At 47.1% G+C, this 22763-nt stretch overlaps 1 protein-coding gene across 3 annotated transcripts in view; it reads left to right on the top strand.

Moving 5' to 3' along the window:
* The window catches only part of AK5 (adenylate kinase 5), a 390301-nt gene that overhangs the window by 74880 nt on the left and 292658 nt on the right, over positions 1-22763 (top strand). For all 3 annotated transcript variants that reach the window (XM_068239188.1, XM_068239186.1, XM_068239189.1), the window contains exons 3-5: positions 8277-8444; positions 16456-16625; positions 16718-16831. In XM_068239188.1, the coding sequence (XP_068095289.1) occupies positions 8277-8444; positions 16456-16625; positions 16718-16831 (452 nt within the window). The remainder of the gene's footprint in view (positions 1-8276; positions 8445-16455; positions 16626-16717; positions 16832-22763) is intronic.

Here is a 22763-nt window from a genome sequence, read left to right as displayed (position 1 = left end):
TATGCAGTGCCAACAAAGGATGTCCGGATAGTGCGGCTAAGCGGGATGGGTAAGGCAGAGGGCGGGCATACTCCACGAGGGTTACACCAACACGCCGTGTAGACCCGACATGTTTCGCCGGTTCACTTCCGGCTTTCTCAAGGGGGCGTGTCAACCAGCAGGATACACGCAATCACGCACACGCTGTCTATTAGAACTGATCATTGGCCAATCCGGGCGCAGCCGCCCATACCAACAACCCGTCAGCGGAAACAACCAGTGTCCACCGACAAGGGGAGGGGATGGGGGCGGGAGCGTCCAGCGGCCATTACTTCGGAGACCAATATAGACAAGGTTTAAACTGGTTAAGTGGAACAGTGGCTTGAAAAAAGGAGAATATAGAAAAACATGCAAAATATGCGGCGGCCACAGAACTAAAAACTGGGCTCCCGTATAGGAAACTATCCATATAAATTATGCATAAGATTTCTGACAATAGCCACAAGGTGCGTGGTGCAACCACAACGCAAGGCCAGGTCATGTCCAACATCTTTCAGGTCAGAGGCACACGCACTATTGATGCACCACTAAAGGTAAATGGCGCACCAAAACACACAGGACACCAGGGAAAGGGAGAACCCGCCAATCACAGCGGCAGGAAGGAAGAATAGCTCTGCGAGTCATTCAGCCCAGGGGGGGTGGTGGCATTTAGTTCAAAAATCCACCGTGCTTCACGTTGGAGGACCAGTCTATCGAAATTACCCCCCCGGATGTTGGTATGTATGCGGTCCAAACCTATGACCCTAAGGTCGTGGTACTTGCCCCCATGTACCGTCTTGAAATGTCGGGCCACCGGAGACAGAACTACTGGGTCCTTACTTTTAATTTTAGATATGTGTTCACCAATCCGTCTCCTGAGTTCCCTCTTGGTCTTCCCAACGTAAAAAGCTCCGCAGGGGCAGACCAAGAGGTATACCACAAGAATGGTGTCACAATTGACAAAATGAGGAAGTGTCCAGGTTCTACCGTCCGGCAGGTCGACAAATTTCCCTACCTGCATAAAGCGGCAGGTTGTACAGCCACCACATCTGTAAGTCCCCGTCACCCTACAGTGTCTGGTGGTGTCTCCTGATCCATTGTAATGGCTATTAACCAAAAGGTCTCTTAAGGAGGGCGCCCTCCTAAAAGAGACTTTAGGGGACTCTGGAACCAGGGAACTCAACTTGGGATCATTACGCAAAATGTACCAGTGACGTCTCAGAATATCCATAATCAGACCACTCTGGACAGAATATCTCGTACAAAAGCGTATATCATTCTGTACACGCGTAGAGCTTTGTTGTACTCCTATTAGAGCCTCGCGATCAGCATGAGCTGCGCGTTGGTAAGCGCGTCTAAGGTGGACATCACGATATCCCCTATCCCGGAACCTTTTACGTAAATCACTAGCCTCCTTCTCAAAGGAAGCTGCCTCAGAGCAGTTCCTTCGCACCCTCAGATACTGCCCGGTGGGAACACCCCTGACAGTATGTGAGGGGTGGAAGCTGTCCGCTCTCAACAGAGAGTTAGTAGAAGTTTCTTTCCTATATAGGGTAGTGGTCACATGGCCCTCACTATCCAAGGATATCTTTAGGTCCAGAAAGGGGACAGTCCTGTCGTCCACCTGAAACGTAAAACGCAAATTGCGTCTATTATCGTTCAACTGATGCACGAATTTGGTGAGCAACTCCCGCCCACCTGTCCAAAATAGTAAGATATCGTCGATGTACCTGTGCCATGCCACAATGTGGCACAGGTACATCGACAGAGACTCGTCCGAGAACACCCCTCTCTCCCATTCCCCCAGGTACAGGTTTGCGTAAGACGGGGCACAGGTAGTCCCCATCGCCGCACCCTGCACCTGGAGGTAGTGGATCCCCTCAAATACAAAAATGTTGTTATTTAGAAGGAAATCTAGTAAGGATAACAAAAACCCATTATGTGCTGTCTGCATAATACTCAATTCACTCAGGAAGGTACCCACCGCCTGGATGCCTAGATCGTGAGGGATGCTGGAGTAGAGGGCCTCCACATCGAGGGCCACCAACAGTGTACCGGCCGGAACCTGTAGTCCATTAAGAATCTGTAGCAAGTGCAGGGTATCTCGAACATATGATGACAAGGACTGCACATGTGGTTGAAAAAATTTATCCAAATAGATGCTCGCCCTTTCCGTCAGGGAACCCCTGCCAGACACAATCGGGCGGCCCGGAGGGTTAACCATACGTTTATGCACCTTAGGTAGGGCATAAAATGTAGGTGTAACGGGATTAATAACTTTCAAAAATTGACTCGTGTCCTCACTGATTACATTCCGACGAACGGCATCATCGATAATGATGGACAAGTCAGCCTGACACCTGGCGGCCCTCGACATGGAGACCCTCTTATAGCATTGTTGATTGTCCAATATCTCCATACACATGCATTTGTAGTCAATGTTAGTCATAATGACTACATTGCCCCCTTTATCAGAGGGCTTGATCACCCAATCTTTCTGTTGTTTTAATGTGCTCAATGCCTGTTTCTCCAGCTCATTCAGATTGGAATCCATAGGATTCTCAATCCTTATGCGTGTTAAGTCATCCTCCACTACCTTCATAAATGTCTTCAAGCTTGAATTCAATGTAAAAGGGGGGAATTTGGTAGATCTGTTCCTAAGTCCTACATCACCAAGCTGTGGCTGAAATACTGGGGGGGCACAGACTGGGCCCCCCAATTCAGCCACATCGGGTATATCAAGGTTATCAGGATTGGCCTCTAAATCTTCCAAGATTCTAAGGGCCCTCAGATCGTCCTCTGTCCAGAGCTCACCCGGGGATAACCACTCCTGTCTTTTCGGTTTATCACTGAACAACAATTGCAGAAGAATCCTTCTACCGAAGATTTGAAGATCGGTGATAGTTTCAAATCTGTCCATGTTATGGGTCGGGCAGAAGCCCAACCCCCTGGACAGAAGTGCCACCACTGGTTCAGGCAGCGGTGTACCCGTCAGATTAATTACCTGAAGACAATTCCGATCCTCGGAAGAAGTTCCCCCAATTGACACATTTATGCTCAGATCCCCAGGTGCCCCTGGCCTAAAAAAGGCACAGCAGAGGACGACGTGGACGCCCCATATCCACCACTTGCCCCTCGGCCACTTTCCAGGCCGCTCGGCTCCTCCTCGTCTGGAGAGGAGCATGACTGGCTATCTCCCTTATTATCTTTCCGTTGAATATTTTTCCTCTTTTTTTCTTTTCTCTCCTTGGATTTAGACCGCGTGTTATAGCGGCCCACCCTATTTTTGGCAGAACCTGAACTCTGTGAGTCGGCTCCGCTGGTCCCCCCAACGGAAGAATCAGATTCTTCGGTTACTGGAGGGCGGGTCGGATCCTTTTTCCCCTGTGGCCTAGGTCTGCCTGGGATAGGGCGTTTGATTCCCCACCTATATGCCGCTCCAATTTTGTACGCGGTTCTGTCTCTGAGGACCTTTTGATCGCGAGCGACCACAAGGTCCTTATTAAATTTACTTATATAAGTCTCCAATTCCGAATTACGTTTTTTGTATAATGGATCGGAGCTGAGATCTTTAAGGGTTTCAGTAATGCGTACAATCTCACTTTCAGTGGATTCGAGATCAACACTGTCGAGTTCATTCATAAGTGTGAGACAAGTTTCAGCGCAGTTTTCAAAGTTCCCTTCCCATCTTTTTTTGAAATCATCACTGATGTTTTTTCTATGGGGGAACACTTGAAACCTAAGCCACAGGGGTGAAAAATGATCATTAAGGTAGATTTTATTATAACGAATATTCCACCAGACTCTAGATTTCTTCTCATAGAGTCTGGTAAGCTTACGAAAACCGCTATTGATCAGCTGCTCACCGTCCCTGGCGTCCTGTGTGCTCAGGCAGTCCCTCTCAACCCTCGAGACCAGGGCATCCCAGCGAAGCATTGCAATCACCACCAACACACCACTCCACACAATGGCACAGCAATAGTCCCAAGGATTTATGATCCAACTTAACCCTTGTAAAACGGGTATATACCCTGGTGGGACCAAAATGCCGGCCACTCACAAGTTGAAATATAATCTGAAGTGCCTCGTCCAATATAAGAATAAATGCAAAAGTACGAGGGTAGGAGAGGGAGGAGTACACTTCAATTGAAACACAATTTCCTATAAAAAGTATAAATTTTATTCGAATATTGCATCATAAAACATCACTTTCTATTCCAATCTAAAAGGGTGTACACCCAAGGGGGAGGGTGGCCGGCCCTAGCCTAACCGTCACTCAGTCATCCAAACCACCATGCACACAGGGATAATTTTCCAATTGCGTACTAAGCCAATGCATAGATGTCCACAGGACTATGTAGGTGAAGGTGTAGGTTCCTCCAGTAATAGCATTTAGGCAAGCAATGAGAGTTCCAGTGTGTGTGGACAAGGAGAGAGTAATACATCCGCTTTAAGCCACAAGTAACAAGCACAGTCCGCAGACCTCAGACAGCAAGTAAAAGACCAGTAAAGCAAAGATAAGCAGCCAGCAGCAAAGCCATGCCTAGAGCCCACGATCATCAGATATACTCTACCCGTTCCATGTAGTTTCCGGGTGTCAAAGGTGATAACGTGATAGCTCACAGTTCACTTGAAAACGGGTAGTGTAGGCTTGCTGTAATCCACAACCAGGAGGAGAAGCTGGTCCATTCAAATGCTATGGCTAGAATCGTCAGAGTCCAAGATGGAGCTGTATGCAGTGCCAACAAAGGATGTCCGGATAGTGCGGCTAAGCGGGATGGGTAAGGCAGAGGGCGGGCATACTCCACGAGGGTTACACCAACACGCCGTGTAGACCCGACATGTTTCGCCGGTTCACTTCCGGCTTTCTCAAGGGGGCGTGTCAACCAGCAGGATACACGCAATCACGCACACGCTGTCTATTAGAACTGATCATTGGCCAATCCGGGCGCAGCCGCCCATACCAACAACCCGTCAGCGGAAACAACCAGTGTCCACCGACAAGGGGAGGGGATGGGGGCGGGAGCGTCCAGCGGCCATTACTTCGGAGACCAATATAGACAAGGTTTAAACTGGTTAAGTGGAACAGTGGCTTGAAAAAAGGAGAATATAGAAAAACATGCAAAATATGCGGCGGCCACAGAACTAAAAACTGGGCTCCCGTATAGGAAACTATCCATATAAATTATGCATAAGATTTCTGACAATAATAAATAGCAGCCTTTTTTCAGCTGCATGATGACAAATATAAAATATTTTACATTTATTGGAGGAACCCCTCCCTTCCTTTCATTTTGCCGGGACAGAATCCGGCAGACTGGTGGAGTAGGAGGTGTCCGGCAAAGTAGGAAGTGCTAATGGCTGCCCCCAGTATAACACTAGTTATGAAAAGTGAAGGGTGAAAAGCATACACTGAAATGCTCATAGGCTTGAAGGAGCTTTTATTTATCTTTGCATGTGTCAGAGTGGTGCAACTAAATATTTTGAATTAAAAAAAATGTTTGGTTTGGGTCCGCTTTAAGGTTTGGCTTCCACTTTTCTATGTCCATTTAGCTGTAGTGACAAAATGACAGTAAATGTATCCTATTTTGTAAATAGGATCCGTTTACACTTTGGAGTTGTGGTAAGTGAAATGCACTCTTGTGCGGTCTGCATTTTTTTTCCCGGATAGCGTTTGCATTTTCCCTATAGCCCGAGGCTCCAGCCAGACCACAGCGGACCATCGGAACAGACACTCCCGGTGGCCTTTGGAGTCCGGCTCAAGTGTAAACCTAGCCTAAGTCAACCTTGAAGGTTAGGTGTAACATTAGTAGGAGGATTAGTGTTAGGTGTTGTGGTAGTTAGAGGGTTAGTGTTAAGTGTAGCGGTAGTAGGAGGGTTAGTGTTAGGTGTTGTGATAGAGGGTTAGTGTTAGGTGTAGTGGTAGTAGGAGAGTTGGTGTTAGGTGTAATGATAGTAGGAGGGTTAGTGTTGTGATCGAGGGTTAGTGTTAGGTGTAGTGGTAGTAGGAGGGTTGGTGTAAGGTGTTTAGATATATTCAGGGCTGTGGAGTCGGTACAAAAATCTTCCGACTCCAACTCCGGCTCCTCAGTTTATGAAACCACGACTCCGACTCCGAGTACCCAAAATGGCCCCGACTCCTCGACTCCGACTCCTTACTCTAATACTTAACAGGGCTGTGGATTTTGTACAAAAATCATCCAACTCCGACTCTGACTCCTCAGTGTATGAAATAAACGACTCCGACTCCGGGTGCCCAAAATTGCCCCTACTCCTCGACTCCGAATTCAACTCCGACTCTACAGCCCTGGATATATTGGTAGTAGACGGGTTAATGTTAGGTGTAACACTAGTAGGCGGGTTGATGTTGGGTGTGGTGATAGTATGAGGGGTAGTGGTAGTAGCATGGTTAGTGTTAGGTGTAGTGGTAGTAGGCGGTGTAGCGGTAGTAGGAGGGTTAGTGTTAGGTGTACAGGTATATTGGTAGTAGGAGGGTTAGTGTTAGTTGTGATAGAGGGTTAGTGTTAGGTGTAGTGGTAGTAGGAGGGTTGGTGTAAGGTGTATAGATATATTGGTAGTAGAAGGGTTAATGTTAGGTTTAACACTAGTAGACGGGTTGATGTTAGGTGTGGCGATAGTATGAGGGGTAGTGGTAGTAGTAGGGTTAGTGTTAGGTGTAGTGGTAGTAGACGGTGTAGCAGTAGTAGGAGGGTTAGTGTTAGGTGTACAGGTATATTGGTAGTAGGAGGGTTAGTGTTAGTTGTTGTGATAGAGGGTTAGTGTTAGGTGTAGCTGCGGTATGAGGGTTAGTGTAAGGTGTAGCGGTAGTAGGTGGGTTAGATGTAGTGATAGAATTTGAGGGTTAGTGTTAGGTGTAGGGATAGTAGGATAGTAGGAATGTTATCACTAGGTGTAGTGGTAGTAGGTGGGTTGGTGTTAGGTGTATAGATACTGTATATTGGTAGTAGAATGGTTAATGTTAGGTGTAGCAATAGTAGGAGGCGTAGAGGTAGTAGCAGGGTTAGTGTTTGGTGAAGCGGTAATAGACCAGACAAATAACATTTCTATTGTGCTTTCCTCCTGGCGGATTCAAAGAGCCAGAGCTGCAGCCACTAGGGTGTGCTATATAGACAGTAGTAGTGATAGAGAGTCTTGCCCAAGGTCTCCTTACTGAATAGGTGCTGACATACTGAACGGGAAGACCCAAGATTTGAACCCAGGTCTCCTGTGACAGAGACAGAGCCCTTAACCAGTACACTATACAGTTTACTAGGAGGGTGGTTAGTGTTAGGTGTAGCACTAGTAGGTGGGTTTATGTTAGGTGTAACAATAGTAGGTGGGAGTGGTAGGTGTAGCGGCAGTAGGAGGGTTAGTGTTAGCTGTAGTGGTAGTAGGAGGGTTAGTGTTTGGTGTATATGTATATTGGTAGTAGGAGGGTTAGTATTAGGTGTAGCAGTAGTAGGAGGGTTAGTGTAAGGTGTAGTGGTAGTAGGAGGGTTAGTATTAGGTGTAGCAGTAGTAGGATGGTTAGTGTAAGGTGTAGTGGTAGTAGGTAGGTTGGTGTTAGGTGTAGTGATAGTAGGAGGGTTAGTGTTAGTTGTGACGGTAGTAGGAGTTTTAGTGTAGTCATAGCAGGTAGATTGGTGTTAAGTGTGGTGATAATAGGAGGGTTAGTGTTAGGTATAGCGGGAGTAGGAGGGTTCGCATTAGGTGTAGTGGTAGTAGGAGGGTTGATGTTAGGTGTAGCGGGAGTAAGAGGGTTAGGAGTAGCAATGGTCGGAGGTGTAGTGATAGTAGTAGAAGGTTGGTTATGGGTGTAGCGATAGTAAGACGGGTTGTATGAGATTATAGCTTAAGACGGGAGTTTGACTCGAGCTTTACATGTTAAATAGTATAACATTAGCGATATAACATTACCAATAGTCATTCTATTGGTTACCACGTGTGCCTAACTCATTAGTGTAATAGCTATATGTAATTCCTTCCTGACCTCACAACGTTTAGACCAGGTTTTATGCAGTATCATTTTGTAACCATAACCGTAAATAGCATTAGTTAGAAAAAACTAGTACAGTTCTTTTTCTTTTTTTTCTTTTTTTTCAATTCTATCGTTTTTATTAGTTGATGTTTGCTGTTTTTGTTTTGTGTTTTTTATTAATTGATGTTTTGTGCTTTTGTTTTGTGTTTTTTATTATTTGATGTTTTGTGCTTGTGTTTTTTTTAATTATTTGATGTTTTGTGTTTTTGCTTTGTTTCAGTATTACCAGAAAGTTGCAATTTTCCATATCGGAGATACGACCGGCTGCCTCCAATCCATCAGTTCTCCATAGAGAGTGACACGGACCTCTCAGAAACCGCTGAGCTGATTGAAGAGTATGAAGTGTTTGATCCATCCAGACCACATCCAAAAATTATACTGGTCATTGGTACGTATGTAGAGAGAGATAATGCTATTATTGCCACTAGGCAACTGCCCATTCTATGGTATAAAAACAAGGAACACCAAGAACCCAAATAGTGTAATATGTACTGGTAAATGGTTACTAGATTACTAGAGTAAATATTAATACTCACAAACCAGGGTTACCATTAAAGAGAATCTGTATTGTTAAAATCGCTCAAAAGTAAACATACCAGTGCGTTAGGGGACATCTCCTATTACCCTCTGTCACAATTTTGCCGCTCCTCGCCGCATTAAAAGTGGTTAAAAACAGTTTTAAAAAGTTTGTTTGTAAACAAACAAAATGGCCACCAAAACAGGAAGTAGGTTGATGTACAGTATGTCCACACATAGAAAATACATCCATACATAAGCAGGCTGTATACAGCATTCCTTTTGAATCTCAAGAGATCATTTGTGTGTTTCTTTCCCCCATGCACTGAAGTTTCAGGCTGCTCTTTTCTTCTTGCAAACAGCTTTGCCCTTGTTTGTAATTCCTCAGTATGTGAAAGCCCAGCCAGCTCAGAGGACGATTTATCCAGCTGATTAGAGCAGCTTCTCTCTTCTCTCTTATCTAAATAATACACAGGCAGTGGGCATAGAGGGGCCAGAAAGGACGAGTTCATAGCAGAACCACAACACTGAAGAACTTGGCAGCCTTCCAGACACAGGCCGACAAGTCTGACAGGGGAAAGATACATTGATTTATTACAGAGACTGTCATAGTAGAAAGTGCTGCAGTAAGCCAGAACACATTAGAATAGCTTTTTGAACTTGTAGGATGATAAAAAACAGGATGCAATTTTTGTTACGGAGTCTCTTTAAGCAACCACTGTAAAGGCAGGTGGGGAGATTTTCCTGATCCCACTCAAAAATAAGTAGTCGCTCTCTGTAGATGAGAAAAAAGGGGGTTCAACCCTCTACCCAGGTGAAATATTATGCAGGAGGACAGAGGCGCCAAAAGGATAAAAGGAAGCTAAATGAGTTAAAAAAACAAATTCTTGGTAAATAGAGGAGGTAGTGGTGGACTTACCTCCTCCAAGTAGACACACAACGACTGTAGTAAAGACAGTCTATATATTTTATTTATGAACTCCAAATATGCAACGCGTTTCGCAGGTTTGATCCCGCTTCTTCAGGCAATAACAACGGAGCAATCGCTTATGTGGTCAGTAGAAGAGCCAGGCACCATTCTATGGTATGAATAGGTTGCTTTTTTACTATCAAATGTAATGCATTGTCAAATGTAATGCATGACGCAATTGCGAGACCACAAATGCAAATTCCTAAGCTGCTGGATTTTTCCACAGCCAGACTGCGCACCACAACTGCTGCAAAACGGATGCAGTGAAAGCCTATGGGAACGGCTAATGTCTGTTCCTACTAGGCTTCCCGCCTCACAAAAATCGCTATATGTCACGTAGAAATTGGGGGCCACCATACCCATGCATCCCATCTCCAGTCATCCCGGAGACCAGGAAGTATAGGGATTCCTGTTGGTTTGCAAAAGGACCAATAATAATCCTCCTGCAACAGAGAAAATTCTCATTGGTTCATATGGACCAGTAAGAATGTGAAGTAGAAAGAATCCCCGCTTGTTCCAGGTCTGAGCTGCTCAGATCACTGGCGACACAGGATCAGCATGACAGTCAGGCATCTGACACTGAAGCGAAAAAAAAAACGTATGATATAATGAATTATACTGTATGTGTAGTACGGATAAAAGGACATTAGTATCAAAGAACATAATTAAGTGAAGTTTCTTAACTCTTCCTGTACCGGAACCAATATAAGACTCATATCTGTGCTACTTATGTTCAGTTTCTTACAGGGCTGTGGAGTCGGTCCAAAAATCCACCGACTCCGACTCCTCAGTTTAGGATTCCACCGACTCCGACTCCTCTAATTTGCATATTACAATTTTGTTGATTAAAAGTATGTAACATGAAATTCGTCTCTTACCTGCCAACGCTTAGGAATTTTACAAGACAAATGAAGTGAGAAGGATATGTAGACTACTATATTTATTCCCTTTAGACTAAAACTAGTCCTTGGTAAGAGTACTTGTAAAAGGTACAAAGAACATCTATCAGGCCCTAGGCAATGTAAGTGTGGGTACATGTAAGAATGATGTGCAGGTACTCTGCAGGGGAATGAGGAGATTGTAAACAGACAACACCTCTGTGTTCAATGTGCACAGCATTCTCAGTGGATTCCCTGCAGCTCTGTGGGGAGTGCATATGTAGAGTATAGTACTACTGTGTAACAAAGTAAACCTGAAACAGATGAAATTAAAGTTTTATACATACCTGGGGCTTCCTCCAGCCGCCTTCAGGATAATCAGTCCTTCGTTGTCCTCCTCCACCATCTGGATCTTCTGCTATGAATCCAGGTACTTTAACCAGTCAGGCGTAGTGCGCATGCACACACTCCGCCGCCAGGAGCATACTACACCTGTGCAGCACTATTGCGCAGGTGCAGAATGTTCCTGGCTGTGGGAGCGGCATGCGGCCGGACAGCGCTGACTGGCTGAATTACCAGGACTCATAGCACAATATCCGGGTGGTGGAGGACAGCGAGGGACTGATTAGCCTGAAGGGGGCTGGAGGAAGCCCCAGGTATGTATAAAACTTTACTTTTCATCCGTCTCAGTTACCCTTTAATTTGTAGTCACCAAACCAAATTTTAACAACATATCAAATTATTTGATTTCATCAGCAAAGAGAGTGCGTACATTTGCATAAATCAGCATCAATTCAGAATTATTTCCATCTCATTGACCATCTCTATTAGTGACACAGCTACATATCAGGCTTTATTCTTACAGCATAGATGTTATTTAGTATATATGTTACGGCCAGAACCCGAAGTTTGGCCACTTCTAGTTCTGGCCGGCCACTTCGGGTTCTGGCCGGCCAATGTGCGAAGTGGCCGCTGCGCTGCGGCCAATGTGAGGAATGGAATGAATCCTGTAACATTCATGTATATTCTGGCCCCAGCGCAGCGGCCAAACCTATCGCAACTTAGTTATTTTAATGAAATTAAGCCGGCGGCTTTTTCTCTGCCTCTTTCTCTCTCCTCCCCCCCGCCTCTCTCTCCTTCTCTTATTATTGGCAGCACTACGTGTCCCCCTCCAGAGTCGTTCGTCGCACCAGGGAAGCCTGCCGTTCCTGCAGAGCGGGGTGCTGGCAGAAGCGATGTCTGCAGCCTCCCCGCTCTGCTCTCCCTGGCGCGACGAACGACTCTGAAGGGGGGACACGAGTGCTGCCCATAATAAGAGAAGGAGAGAGAGGCGGGGAGAGGAAGGAGAGAGAGAGAGGCAGAGAAAAAGCCGGCGGCTTCATCTGTTTCATTGCCGCCGGCTTAATTTCATTAAAATAACTAAGTTGCGATACGTTTGGCCGCTGCGCTGCGGTCAGAAGATACATGAATGTTACAGGATTCATTCCATTCCTCACATTGGCCGCAGCGCAGCGGCCACTTCGCGCATTGGCCGGCCAGAACCCGAAGTGGCCGGCCAGAACTAGAAGTGGCCAAACTTCGGGTTCTGGCCGTAACATATATAAGAGATTCCTGTGTACACATCATATATACAGTCACAATCAGATATGTATATCTGACCTTAAAAATACGGGGACTGCTTTATTGAAGCAGCACAAGTAACTCATTTTGATTGGTATATTTCATTTTTGTGGACTAAGCACAGCTATTACTGTATATATACTGTATATATACATTATTTTTAATGACTATTATCTGAGAAGTAGAACATTTTATTATATTTTCTATTTTAATTACAGTTACAAATTCATTAGGAGTCGGAGTCGGTGCATTTTTTCCCGACTCCGACTCCAGGCACCCAAAATTGCCCGACTCCACGACTCCGACTCCATGACTCCGACTCCACAGCTCTGGCTTCTTAGATGTACTACACATACATGCATTATATCATAAGTTTATTTTCACTTCAGATTTTCTTTAAAGAGAGTAAGCTGTCAGCAGGGCCGGCGCTACCATAGAGGCAAAGGAGGCAGCTGCCCCAGGGCCCCAGAGCTTGTAGGGGCCCCCAGTGGCTACAAGAGGAAAAAAAAATTTCAAATCGGCCTTGAGAAAATCGATTTTAAAGTTTCAAAGGAAAAAAAATACACATTTAAAAACCTGCCGACTTTAATGGTTAATAGCAAATCCACCTTAAAGTGAACCTAAAGTCACCCCCAAAAAATGAGATGAACTCACCTGGGGCTTCCCTCAGCCCCCTACAGACGATCGGTGCCCTCGCAGCTCCGCTCCGATGTCCCAGGACCCGCCGGCGAACACTTCCGGTTTCGCCGTCACCGTCCGACAGGCATGGGAACGCGAGTGATTGTTCGCGTTCCCAGCCTGTATATATCGCCCCCTATGCTGCTATTGCGGCCTCCTGGCAGCAGCATAGGCGGCGATATACAGGCTGGGAACGCGAACAATCACTCGCGTTCCCATGCCTGTCGGACGGTGACGGCGAAACCGGAAGTGCTCGCCGGCGGGTCCTGGGACATCGGAGCGGAGCTGCGAGGGCACCGATCGTCTGCAGGGGGCTGAGGGAAGCCCCAGGTGAGTTCATCTCATTTTTTTGGGGGTGACTTTAGGTTCACTTTAAATGCTAGAAACCCTACATTTGCAGGATATGTTAAAGAGAACCCGAGGTGGGTTTGAAGAATATTATCTGCATACAGATGCTGGATCTGCCTATACAGCCCAGCCTCTGTTGCTATCTCAAACCGCCCTAAGGTCCCCCTGCACTCTGCAATCCCTCATAAATCACAGCCACGCTGCTGACAAGCAGCTTGTCAGAGCTGGCTGTGTTTATCTCTATAGTGTCAGTCTGCTGCTCTCCCCGCCTCCTGCAGAACTCCAGTCCCCGCCTGCATCCCTTCCCTCCCTGCTGATTGGAGGGAAGGGACGGGGGCAGGGACTGGAGCTATGCAGGAGGCGGGTGAGCAGCTGAGACTGACACTACAGATGTAAACACAGCCTCACAGCACGGCTGTGATTTATGAGAGATTGCAGAGTGCAGGGGGACCGTAGTGGGGTTTGGGATAGCAACAGAGGCTGGGCTGTATAGGCAGATCCAGCCTCTGTATGCAGATAACATTCTTTAAACACACCTCGGGTTCTCTTTAAGGAGATCATTAGGAATAAGAGGAAAAAACAATTTTTCAAAAAGACCTTATAGTTTTTGAGAAAATCGATTTTAAAGTTTCGAAGGAAAAAGGTATACTTTTAAATGCGGTAAATGTCACTTTTAGTAGCAAACCTAACAGTAGTGTAATTTTACATGCATCAAAAGAAAGAGCAATACATTTCCTGACGGGGTTTCCAGGGGGTCCATACGCAGCCGCAGCGCTTTGGCCAGGGATCGCTATACAGCCGCAATATGGCTGTATGAGGATCCCCTGCATTTTTTCCTATTTTCCCAATTTTTTTTTTATGTTTAGAGTGTGGGAATTTTTTTTTTTTTTTAATTATGTGGGGTCCCCCCTCCTGAAACTTTTTAACCCCTTGTCCCCCATGCAGGCTGGGATAGCCAGAATGTGGAGCTCTGACCGATTGGGACTTTACACCCTGACTATACCAGCTGCAAAAAAGGTCCCCTAATGCCGATTTTTGTTCCGGGGTATATGTTGGGGGGGGGGGCAGGTTTATTTTGCCCTGGGGCCCCATTGTTGCTTAAACCGGCCCTGGCTGTCAGCCTTCATATACGCTTCCCTTCATAGATAAGGAGAGCTTCATGCAGCGACTGCACAAATCCACAGCCATTCCAATATTGATTTTGAATACATAAAGCCTAACAGAAATATTCATGATCTTTGTTTGGAAGACCGTCGATCATTTCTCAAGACATGTCTGTACATCAATAATTTAAGACTTGTACATTTTAATACAAAAATGGAACTGATTTGTGTGAGGCTGGGACAGCCTAGAGAGCTTGATGTGCCTATGCAGAAGTGTTTGGCAACAGTCTGAATAATTTGTAATTCCTGGTGGTGCATGCTCTCCCTAACCCCTCCCAACACCATGGTGCATGCTCTACTGACCCCTCCCAACACCACGGTGCATGCTCTCCCGACCCCTACCAACACCACTGTGCATGCTTTCCCGACCCTGCCCAACACCACGGTGCATGCTTTCCAGACCCTGCCCAACACCACGGTGCATGCTCTCCCTAACCCTCCCAACACCACGGTGCATGCTCTCCCTACCCCTCCCAACACCACGGTGCATGCTCTCCTGACCCCTCCCAACACCACGGTGCATGCTCTCCCGACGCCTCCCAACACCACGGTGCATGCTTTACCGATCCCTCCCAACACCACGGTGCATGCTTTCCCAGCCCCTCCCCACACCACGGTGCATGCACAACGGTGCATTCTCTCCCTACCGCTCCCAACACCATGGTGCATGCTCTCCCTACCGCTCCAAACACCATGGGGCATGCTCTTCCGACCCCTCCCAACACCATGGTGCATGCTCTTCAGACCCCTCCCAACACCACGGTGCATGCTCTCCCGACCCCTCCCAACACCATGGTGCATGCTCTCCCGATCCCTCCCAAAACCACGGTGCATGCTCTCCCGACCCCGCCCAACACCACGGTGCATGCTCTCCCGACCCCTCCCAACACCACGGTGCATGCTCTCCCGGCCCCTCCCAACACCACGGTGCATGCTCTCCCGACCTCTCCCAACACCACGGTGCATTCTCTACCGACCTCTCCCAACACCGCGGTGCATGCTCTCCCGACCTCTCCCAACACCACGGTGCATGCTCTCCCGACGCCTCCCAACACCACGGTGCATGCTTTCCCGATCCCTCCCAACACCACGGTGCATGGTCTCCCTACCCCTCCGAATACCACGGTGCATGCTCTCCCTACCCCTCCCAATACTACGTTGCTCTCTTCACCTCTTTCAATACCATGGTGCATGCTCTTTAAACCTCTTCCGACAACACGGTGCATGCTCTCCGGGCCCCTCCCGATACTGTGTTGCTCTCTAAACCTCTTTCGATACCATGGTGCATGCTCTTTGAACCTCTTCCGACAACACAGTGCATGCTCTCCATACCCCTCCCAACACCTCGCTGCATGCTCTCCCTACCGCTCCCAACACCATGGTGCATGCTCTCCCTACCGCTCCCAACACCACGGTGCATGCTCTCCTGATCCCGCCCAACACCACGGTGCATGGTCTCCCTACCCCTCCGAATACCACGGTGCATGCTCTCCCTACCCCTCCCGATACTACGGTGCTCTCTTAACCTCTTTCGATACCATGGTGCATGCTCTTTGAACCTCTTCCGACAACACGGTGCATGCTCTCCGGACCCCTCCCAGTACCACAGTGCATACTCTCCTGACCCCTCTTAACACCACAGTGCATGCTCTACCATCCCCCTGACACCATGGTGCATACTCTCTGAACCTCTCCCAACTCCACAGTGCAAGCTGTATGAACCTCTCCTGACTCCATGGTGCATGCTCTCGGGACCTCTCCTGACACCACAGTGCATGCTCTCCGATCCTCTCTGGACGCCACGGTTCATGCTCTCTGAACCTCTTCGGGCACCACGGCGCATGCTCTACAGACCTCTCCTGACACCACGTTGCATGCTCTCCGGACACCACGTTGCATGCTCTCCGAACCTCTCCGGACACCACGGTGCATGCTCTCTGAACCTCTCCGGACACCACAGCACATGCTCTCCGGACCTCTCCCGACAACACGGTGCATGCTCTCCTGACCCCTGTCAACTCCACGGTTTTAGACTGAACAAATTAAATTAGCTACGGCAGGAAAAACGGACACAATTATGCTTTAAAGTTTACCCCGCAGCAAGCACCCTTTATGCATCACTTTATCGAGATTATTTAAGAAGCAGATGCTATTTTCCTAGCTTAATTATGTGCTATTTGTGTGGTTAATTGCAAGCTATTTTTTAATGTTTTTTTTTTACCTTAGGTGGACCCGGCAGCGGAAAAGGGACTCAAAGCTTAAAAATAGCGGAACGTTACGGCTTTGAATACATATCAGTGGGCGAGCTGCTGAGGAAAAAGATCCACAATACAAGCAGTAACAGAAAATGGTGCCTAATCGCCAAGATAATAACTACGGGGGAATTAGCGCCACAGGTAGTGCGGCGTCACTTCTGCAAATCACTTAACCTTAACTGATTAACAACGGCAGCAATTAATGGCTCTTTCTCCCCACTTTTCTCCTCCAGGAAACCACGATTACTGAAATCAAGCAGACATTAATGCAAATTCCCGACTCGGAGGGGATCGTTATAGACGGGTTTCCTCGCGACGTGGCTCAGGCTCTGTCCTTCGAGGATCAAGTAAGAACCGTTCTCTTCATTTCATTATCTCAGGTTTCTGTCTCTGCTTTAAGACTCTCCACGGGAAGCAATTTGCGATATCTTCAGCTCGGGTCTGATAATCGCTTCCCCAACAGGGATATGCCAGATGAATCTCCCCATAATGACAGGCCTGTCTCCTCAGAGGTGGCAGACCATCCTACATTATTTAATAGCGGCTAATAAGCAGCTTGCGGAAAGAACTCCCCAAAGAGTTGAACCTGGATGCTGGATGCACATTAATCATCCAGAGTGTTGTTGACTTTTCTTAAAGAAAATCTGAAGCGAAAATAAACTTATGATAAATGTATGTGTAGTACAGCTAAAAAATAGTACATTAATAGCAAAGAAAAGAGTCTCATATTCAGGCCCGTTTTCCGCCGCCCTGGGCGCTGTTGTGAGGGGGGCGCTGTAAAGGAGGGGGGAGCCGGAGCCACGGGGAGGGCAGCCCGACCTCTCCCTCCCTCTCCCCAGGCCGCCCTCCGTGCTCCCCCCTCAGAAGCAGAGTAATTGCGCAGCAGTAAGCTCTGTGCATAACTACTCACCTTCCTGCGTTCCACTCGCCGCTGATCTCCTCTCGTCTTAGACGCTGATACACACGCTGCTTCCTGTTTAGCCAGTTCTATGACGACAGGAGATCAGCGGCGAGTGGAACGCAGGAAGGTGAGTAGTTATGCACAGAGCTTCCTGCTGCGTAATTACTCTGCGTCTGAGGGGGGAGCACGGAGGGCGCCCGGGAGAGGAGAGGGAGGGAGAGGTCGGGCTGCCCTCCCCACGGCTCCGGCTCCCCCCTCCATTATGGGAGGTGGACCTACCTAACCTATACTGGGGGGCACCTACTTAATCTAACCTATACTGGGGGGCACCTACCTAATCTAACCTATACTGGGGGGCACCTACCTATCTAACCTATACTGGGGGGCACCTACCTAATCTAACCTATACTGGGGGGCACCTACCTATCTAACCTATACTGGGGGGCAGCTACCTATCTAACCTATACTGGGGGGTAGCTACCTATCTAACCTATACTGGGGGGTAGCTACCTAATCTAACCTATAATGGGGGGCATCTACCTAATCTAACCTATACTGGGGGGCAGCTATCTATCTAACCTATACTGGGGGGCACCTACCTAATCTAACCTATACTGGGGGGCACCTACCTATCTAACCTATACTGGAGGGCACCTACCTAATCTAACCTATACTGGGGGGCACCTACCTATCTAACCTATACTGGGGGGTACCTACCTATCTAACCTATACTGGGGGGCACCTACCTATCTAACTTATACTGGGGGGCAGCTACCTAATCTAACCTATACTGGGGGGCACCTACCTAATCTAACCTTTACTGGAGGGCACCTACCTATCTAACCTATACTGGGGGGCAGCTACCTATCTAACCTATACTGGGGGGCACCTACCTATCTAACCTATACTGGGGGGCAGCTACCTATCTAACCTATACTGGGGGGCAGCTACCTATCTAACCTATAGTAGGGGGCACCTACCTATCTAACCTATACTGGGGGGTAGCTACCTAATCTAACCTATAATGGGGGGCATCTACCTAATCTAACCTATACTGGAGGGCAGCTACCTATCTAACCTATACGGGGGATATGTACCTAATCTAACCTATACTGGGGGGCACCTATCTATCTAACCTATACTGGGGGCAACTATACTGGGTACCTATACTGGAGGCACCTACCTGGCTAACCTATACCGGGGGCAACTATACTGGCTCACCTATGCCTGGCTACCTATACTGGGGGCCTATAGCTGGCTACCTATACTGGATTACCTATTCTTGGCTACCTATACTGGGGGGACCTATACTGAGTGCAACTAGACCTGGCTAACCTATGCTGCGGGAGCCCATACCTTGGGGGGGGCGCAATTTTTACACCCTCGCCCTGGGTGCATTTTAGCCTAGAAACTGCACTGCTCATATTGTTTCCAGTACAGGAAGAGTTAAATAAAACTGGACGGAATACAGTCTTGTTTTCTAAAGCACTTAAAGTGAACCTAAACCAAACAGAAAAAAAAGTTTCACTTACCTGGGGCCTCTACCAGCGTTGTTTGAATTATACAACAACACATTTTTCTTATGAAATCTTTATGGTATGCCGGGGTGTGGCAGAGGCGTGGCTTGCATGTCCCTCTTTCTCAAAAAGTTGGGAAGTGTACATTAACAAGTGATCCAAGCGGCCGGAGAGGACCGCGAGGGAGCTACCGCACCTCATGGGGCTGGAGGAAGCATTAGTGCCATCTCTGGTACACTTTTAAGATGGGAATAAGAAAGCTGAGGATCAGGGAATGATTTTACTTGGTGTACCACTGAAGACACCGTTATTGACAGTTCAAACTGTCTTCAGAGTTTTATCGCCTCTCACATGAGTTCTTGTTTTTAGGAGCAGGTTGTGTATCACTTGTTGGAATGTTTTGTCCGGCGTGGTAACAAGTACTCTTGTCTCTCCTGTCCAGAGAGTCTTGAGAGTTCGGTAGTAAATCATACATCATTGTTATTTCCCCGGTGAGCTGTAACCATCGGCAATTTCCACATTTGTGTCTCTGCATTTTATCCATGCCTGGCTGAACTGTCTAGCACTGCACTCCAGCGGCGTCCATCACACCTTAGCATGCGGGTGTCACAGTATCAGCAATATCAGCAGCGGGCTGTGATTACTTTCCTGTCTCTGTTATAATTATCATAATCTTATGTTTAGAGAGCACCAACATATTATGCTAGCCTATGCTTTTAAAAGAAAGGTTCAAGCTGAAAACATCCAAATTGAACAAATAAAAATCGTGACACAGGAGGAGACGGGACCCTTGCCAAATAAGGGAGGCGTGGGAGTAGGAGTACATGATTCTAAGGCCATCTTTAAATGTGTTCAATTCAAACCAACGAAAAAGGGCACAGGAGCCTTTGCAGAAAAAAAGGGCGCTGCCATAGGCACCCATTATAAAAGCCGTGATTTGTGGCAAAGCAGGAAAATTTTGGTGCACAGTGGCGCCCAATAAAATCGTGGGTGCCGAGGCATGGCGATACATAAATTGTGGCATTACATAGCGGGTTTGGAGTGCCTCCTATGCAATGCTGTAATTATCGGCATGCCTCGGCACCCACAATTTTATTGCTCGCCTCCAGTTGCCCACATTTCAGTGGGCAACTGTCTTGGTTAAGGTTAAAGTGAACCTAAAGTCAAGGGAAAAAAATGAGATTTACTCACCTGGGGCTTCCCTCAGCCCCCTGCAGCCGATCGGTGCCCTCGCAGCTCCTCTCCGATGGTCCAGGACCCGCCGGCGAGCACTTCCGGTTTGGCTGTCATCGGCCGACAGGCATGGGAACGCGAGTGATTCTTCGCGTTCCCAGCCTGTATATCGCCTCCTATGCTGCTATTGCGGCCTGCAGGGGGCTGAGGGAAGCCCCAGGTGAGTAAATCTCATTTTTTTCCCTTGACATTAGATTCACTTTAAGGGGGGGGGGGTGTTAAGTCTTGGGGGAGAGAGGGGGGGTTAAGTGTCAGGCACTACTGGGGGGGGGGGGGGATTAAGGGCTAGGCATCAGTAGAGGTATGGTTAAGAGTTAGGCATTGGTTTAGAGAAGGTTCTGTGTATTAATTAGCCATGGATGTTTGGAACTTGTATAGTATTCACTTCCCTGGCAATGTACCTAGTTTGGTATTCGGTGCCCCCTTTTGCGTTTCCTATTATGGTTAGGTTAAGACATAGTAAAATATTGGTAGAGATCACTGAAATTTTACTATTTGAATTAAGTAATAGAATATTTGTAATTTTACCAATATTCTACTAATGGTAATCCCGAGCAAAGCAAAATTACTGACCACACGGTCTGATCTTTATCCTTCACAAAGGAGATTTGTCAACGGACTATTACGGATCATATTGGAGAAAAATTACTTTATTTTTGGGTGGGTGGAGGTTCTTTTTACAAGCAATTGAGGGGTACAGTGATGGGCTCTAATGATGTCCCCTCCTTCGCAAATGGGCCTTTATGAGGAGGCATTTGTGTGTCAGAGCGAGTACTTCCGCTGGCACGCTTTAAGCTGGTGGAGGTGCATTGATGATGTATTTGATGTGTGAAGGGGGTCATATTTGGAGCTCAGTTCATTCATTGATGAGCTCAGTGGGACATGCCCTACCATTAAATGAACAGCTCACGTGGACCATGAACGTGTCCCTTTTTTGGACATGGTCATGCTTGATCAGGATCTCTTTACTGCTGACTTGTTTTTGAAACCGACAGATAGAAATTCCCTTGTTGAATTTTCTAGCTTCCACCCTAGATCAGTCAGGGAGCACATTCCACAGGGACAGTTTGTTCAAGTAGCTAAGATTGTCTCTGATCCTAATACCTGTGGCCAACAGCTCTTGGAAATGGAGGACAAATTTAGGCAAGGAGGCTATCCTGATCAGGGATGGTCGTAGTCAGCCAACTTCGCTACGCTGGAACTACGTGTAGTTTTACGCAATTATGCTTCACCAAACTATGGCTTAGAAATCATATATTAGCTTCGTATGCATTTCGTAGACTACGCATTAAAATACGCAATTACGCTTAGTGCGAAGCGTAATATATGCAGATGCTTATGCCCGTATGCAGAACATTTTACGCATTCATTTCTCTTTTTAAATGCTTATGCCGGGAACTCTTCTATGCGTACATTCCCCTTTCCAATGCGTAAATTTGTAAGCATACAATCGCACGCGGAAAATTAGACGCGAGTAACGCATTCGTAGTTCACTACGCAAAACACATGTTAACTACGCATAGTGGGCGTACGTGTAGCTACGCGTAAATTCGTAAGCGTAGTTTTGAAACTTCAGCTACGAACTACGATGCGTAAATTTGCACTGGCGTAGTTTCTGCTCATCCCTGATCCTGATTACACTTTGAGGAGAAGCGGTTGGAGACACTCAGGCCGTATACAATTTATTGCAGTAATGATATTGGTAATATACTGTGGTAGTAGTGATGGTGGTAATCTAGTAATAGCGATAATGATATGTAATGGTGGGATAATAATATAGTAATGGTTGTGATGCTGGCAGTACAATAATGGTGACTGTATTAGTAAAATAGTAATGTTGGTGATATAATAAAGGTGGTGGTCATGTTGGCAATATAGTAATAGTGACTATAATGGGAATAAATGAATGGCTAGCAGGTATAACTTACTCTCTTCACTGCCCCCCTCGTTCCTTGTAAACAGCATTACTTCAGATGCTTAGAGGCAGAAATAAAAGAGGCCCTGTAGTGACATATAGTAGAATGCAGTAAATTATTCAGGATATTCACTTTTGTGTTAAATATCCTGGCTTCAGCATCTGAAATACTTCCTATATGTATGGATTGCTGTATATTGGTATGTATGTAATCCCTCCCTCCCTGGGATGTTCAGCCTATGCTGATTAAATATTCACCCCCCCCCCTCCTTCTGAGTATTATGGGAGATCAGGTATATTTTCCACTGGCTTTAGACCTCCCCAACCCCCCTATCTCTAGTTATCTGGCTTGCAGTCACTGCCATGTATCCCCTTTTCTTATTTCTTTCTGCTTAATACACAATTAGGAATGACAGCTGAATGAATTGTGCGCCCCCTCCTACACTGCGCCCCGAGGCTGGAGCCTCTCCAGCCTATGCCTCGGCCCGGCCCTGGGGAGAGTCATTGCAACATTAACCCTTTTGGGACCGGCTGCCTAACCCCCCTAAAGACCAGGCAATTTTGTATGTGGGGGAAAGGGGTGGGCGTATTTGGGAGGGGGGGTCAGGCAGCCAGATCCCCACTGTGGCTAGCTGGGCATGGCGTCCCTCTGGTAGTCAGGTGTACCCCCTGTAGAAAGCAGCCTTTACTCACCTCCCAGGCTCCAGCGATGA

Source organism: Hyperolius riggenbachi, chromosome 6 (genome assembly GCF_040937935.1).
Source record: "Hyperolius riggenbachi isolate aHypRig1 chromosome 6, aHypRig1.pri, whole genome shotgun sequence".
NCBI lineage: Eukaryota > Metazoa > Chordata > Amphibia > Anura > Hyperoliidae > Hyperolius > Hyperolius riggenbachi.
The sequence above is the reverse complement of the archived record's forward strand: the minus strand, read 5'-3'. Positions and strand labels throughout refer to the sequence as shown.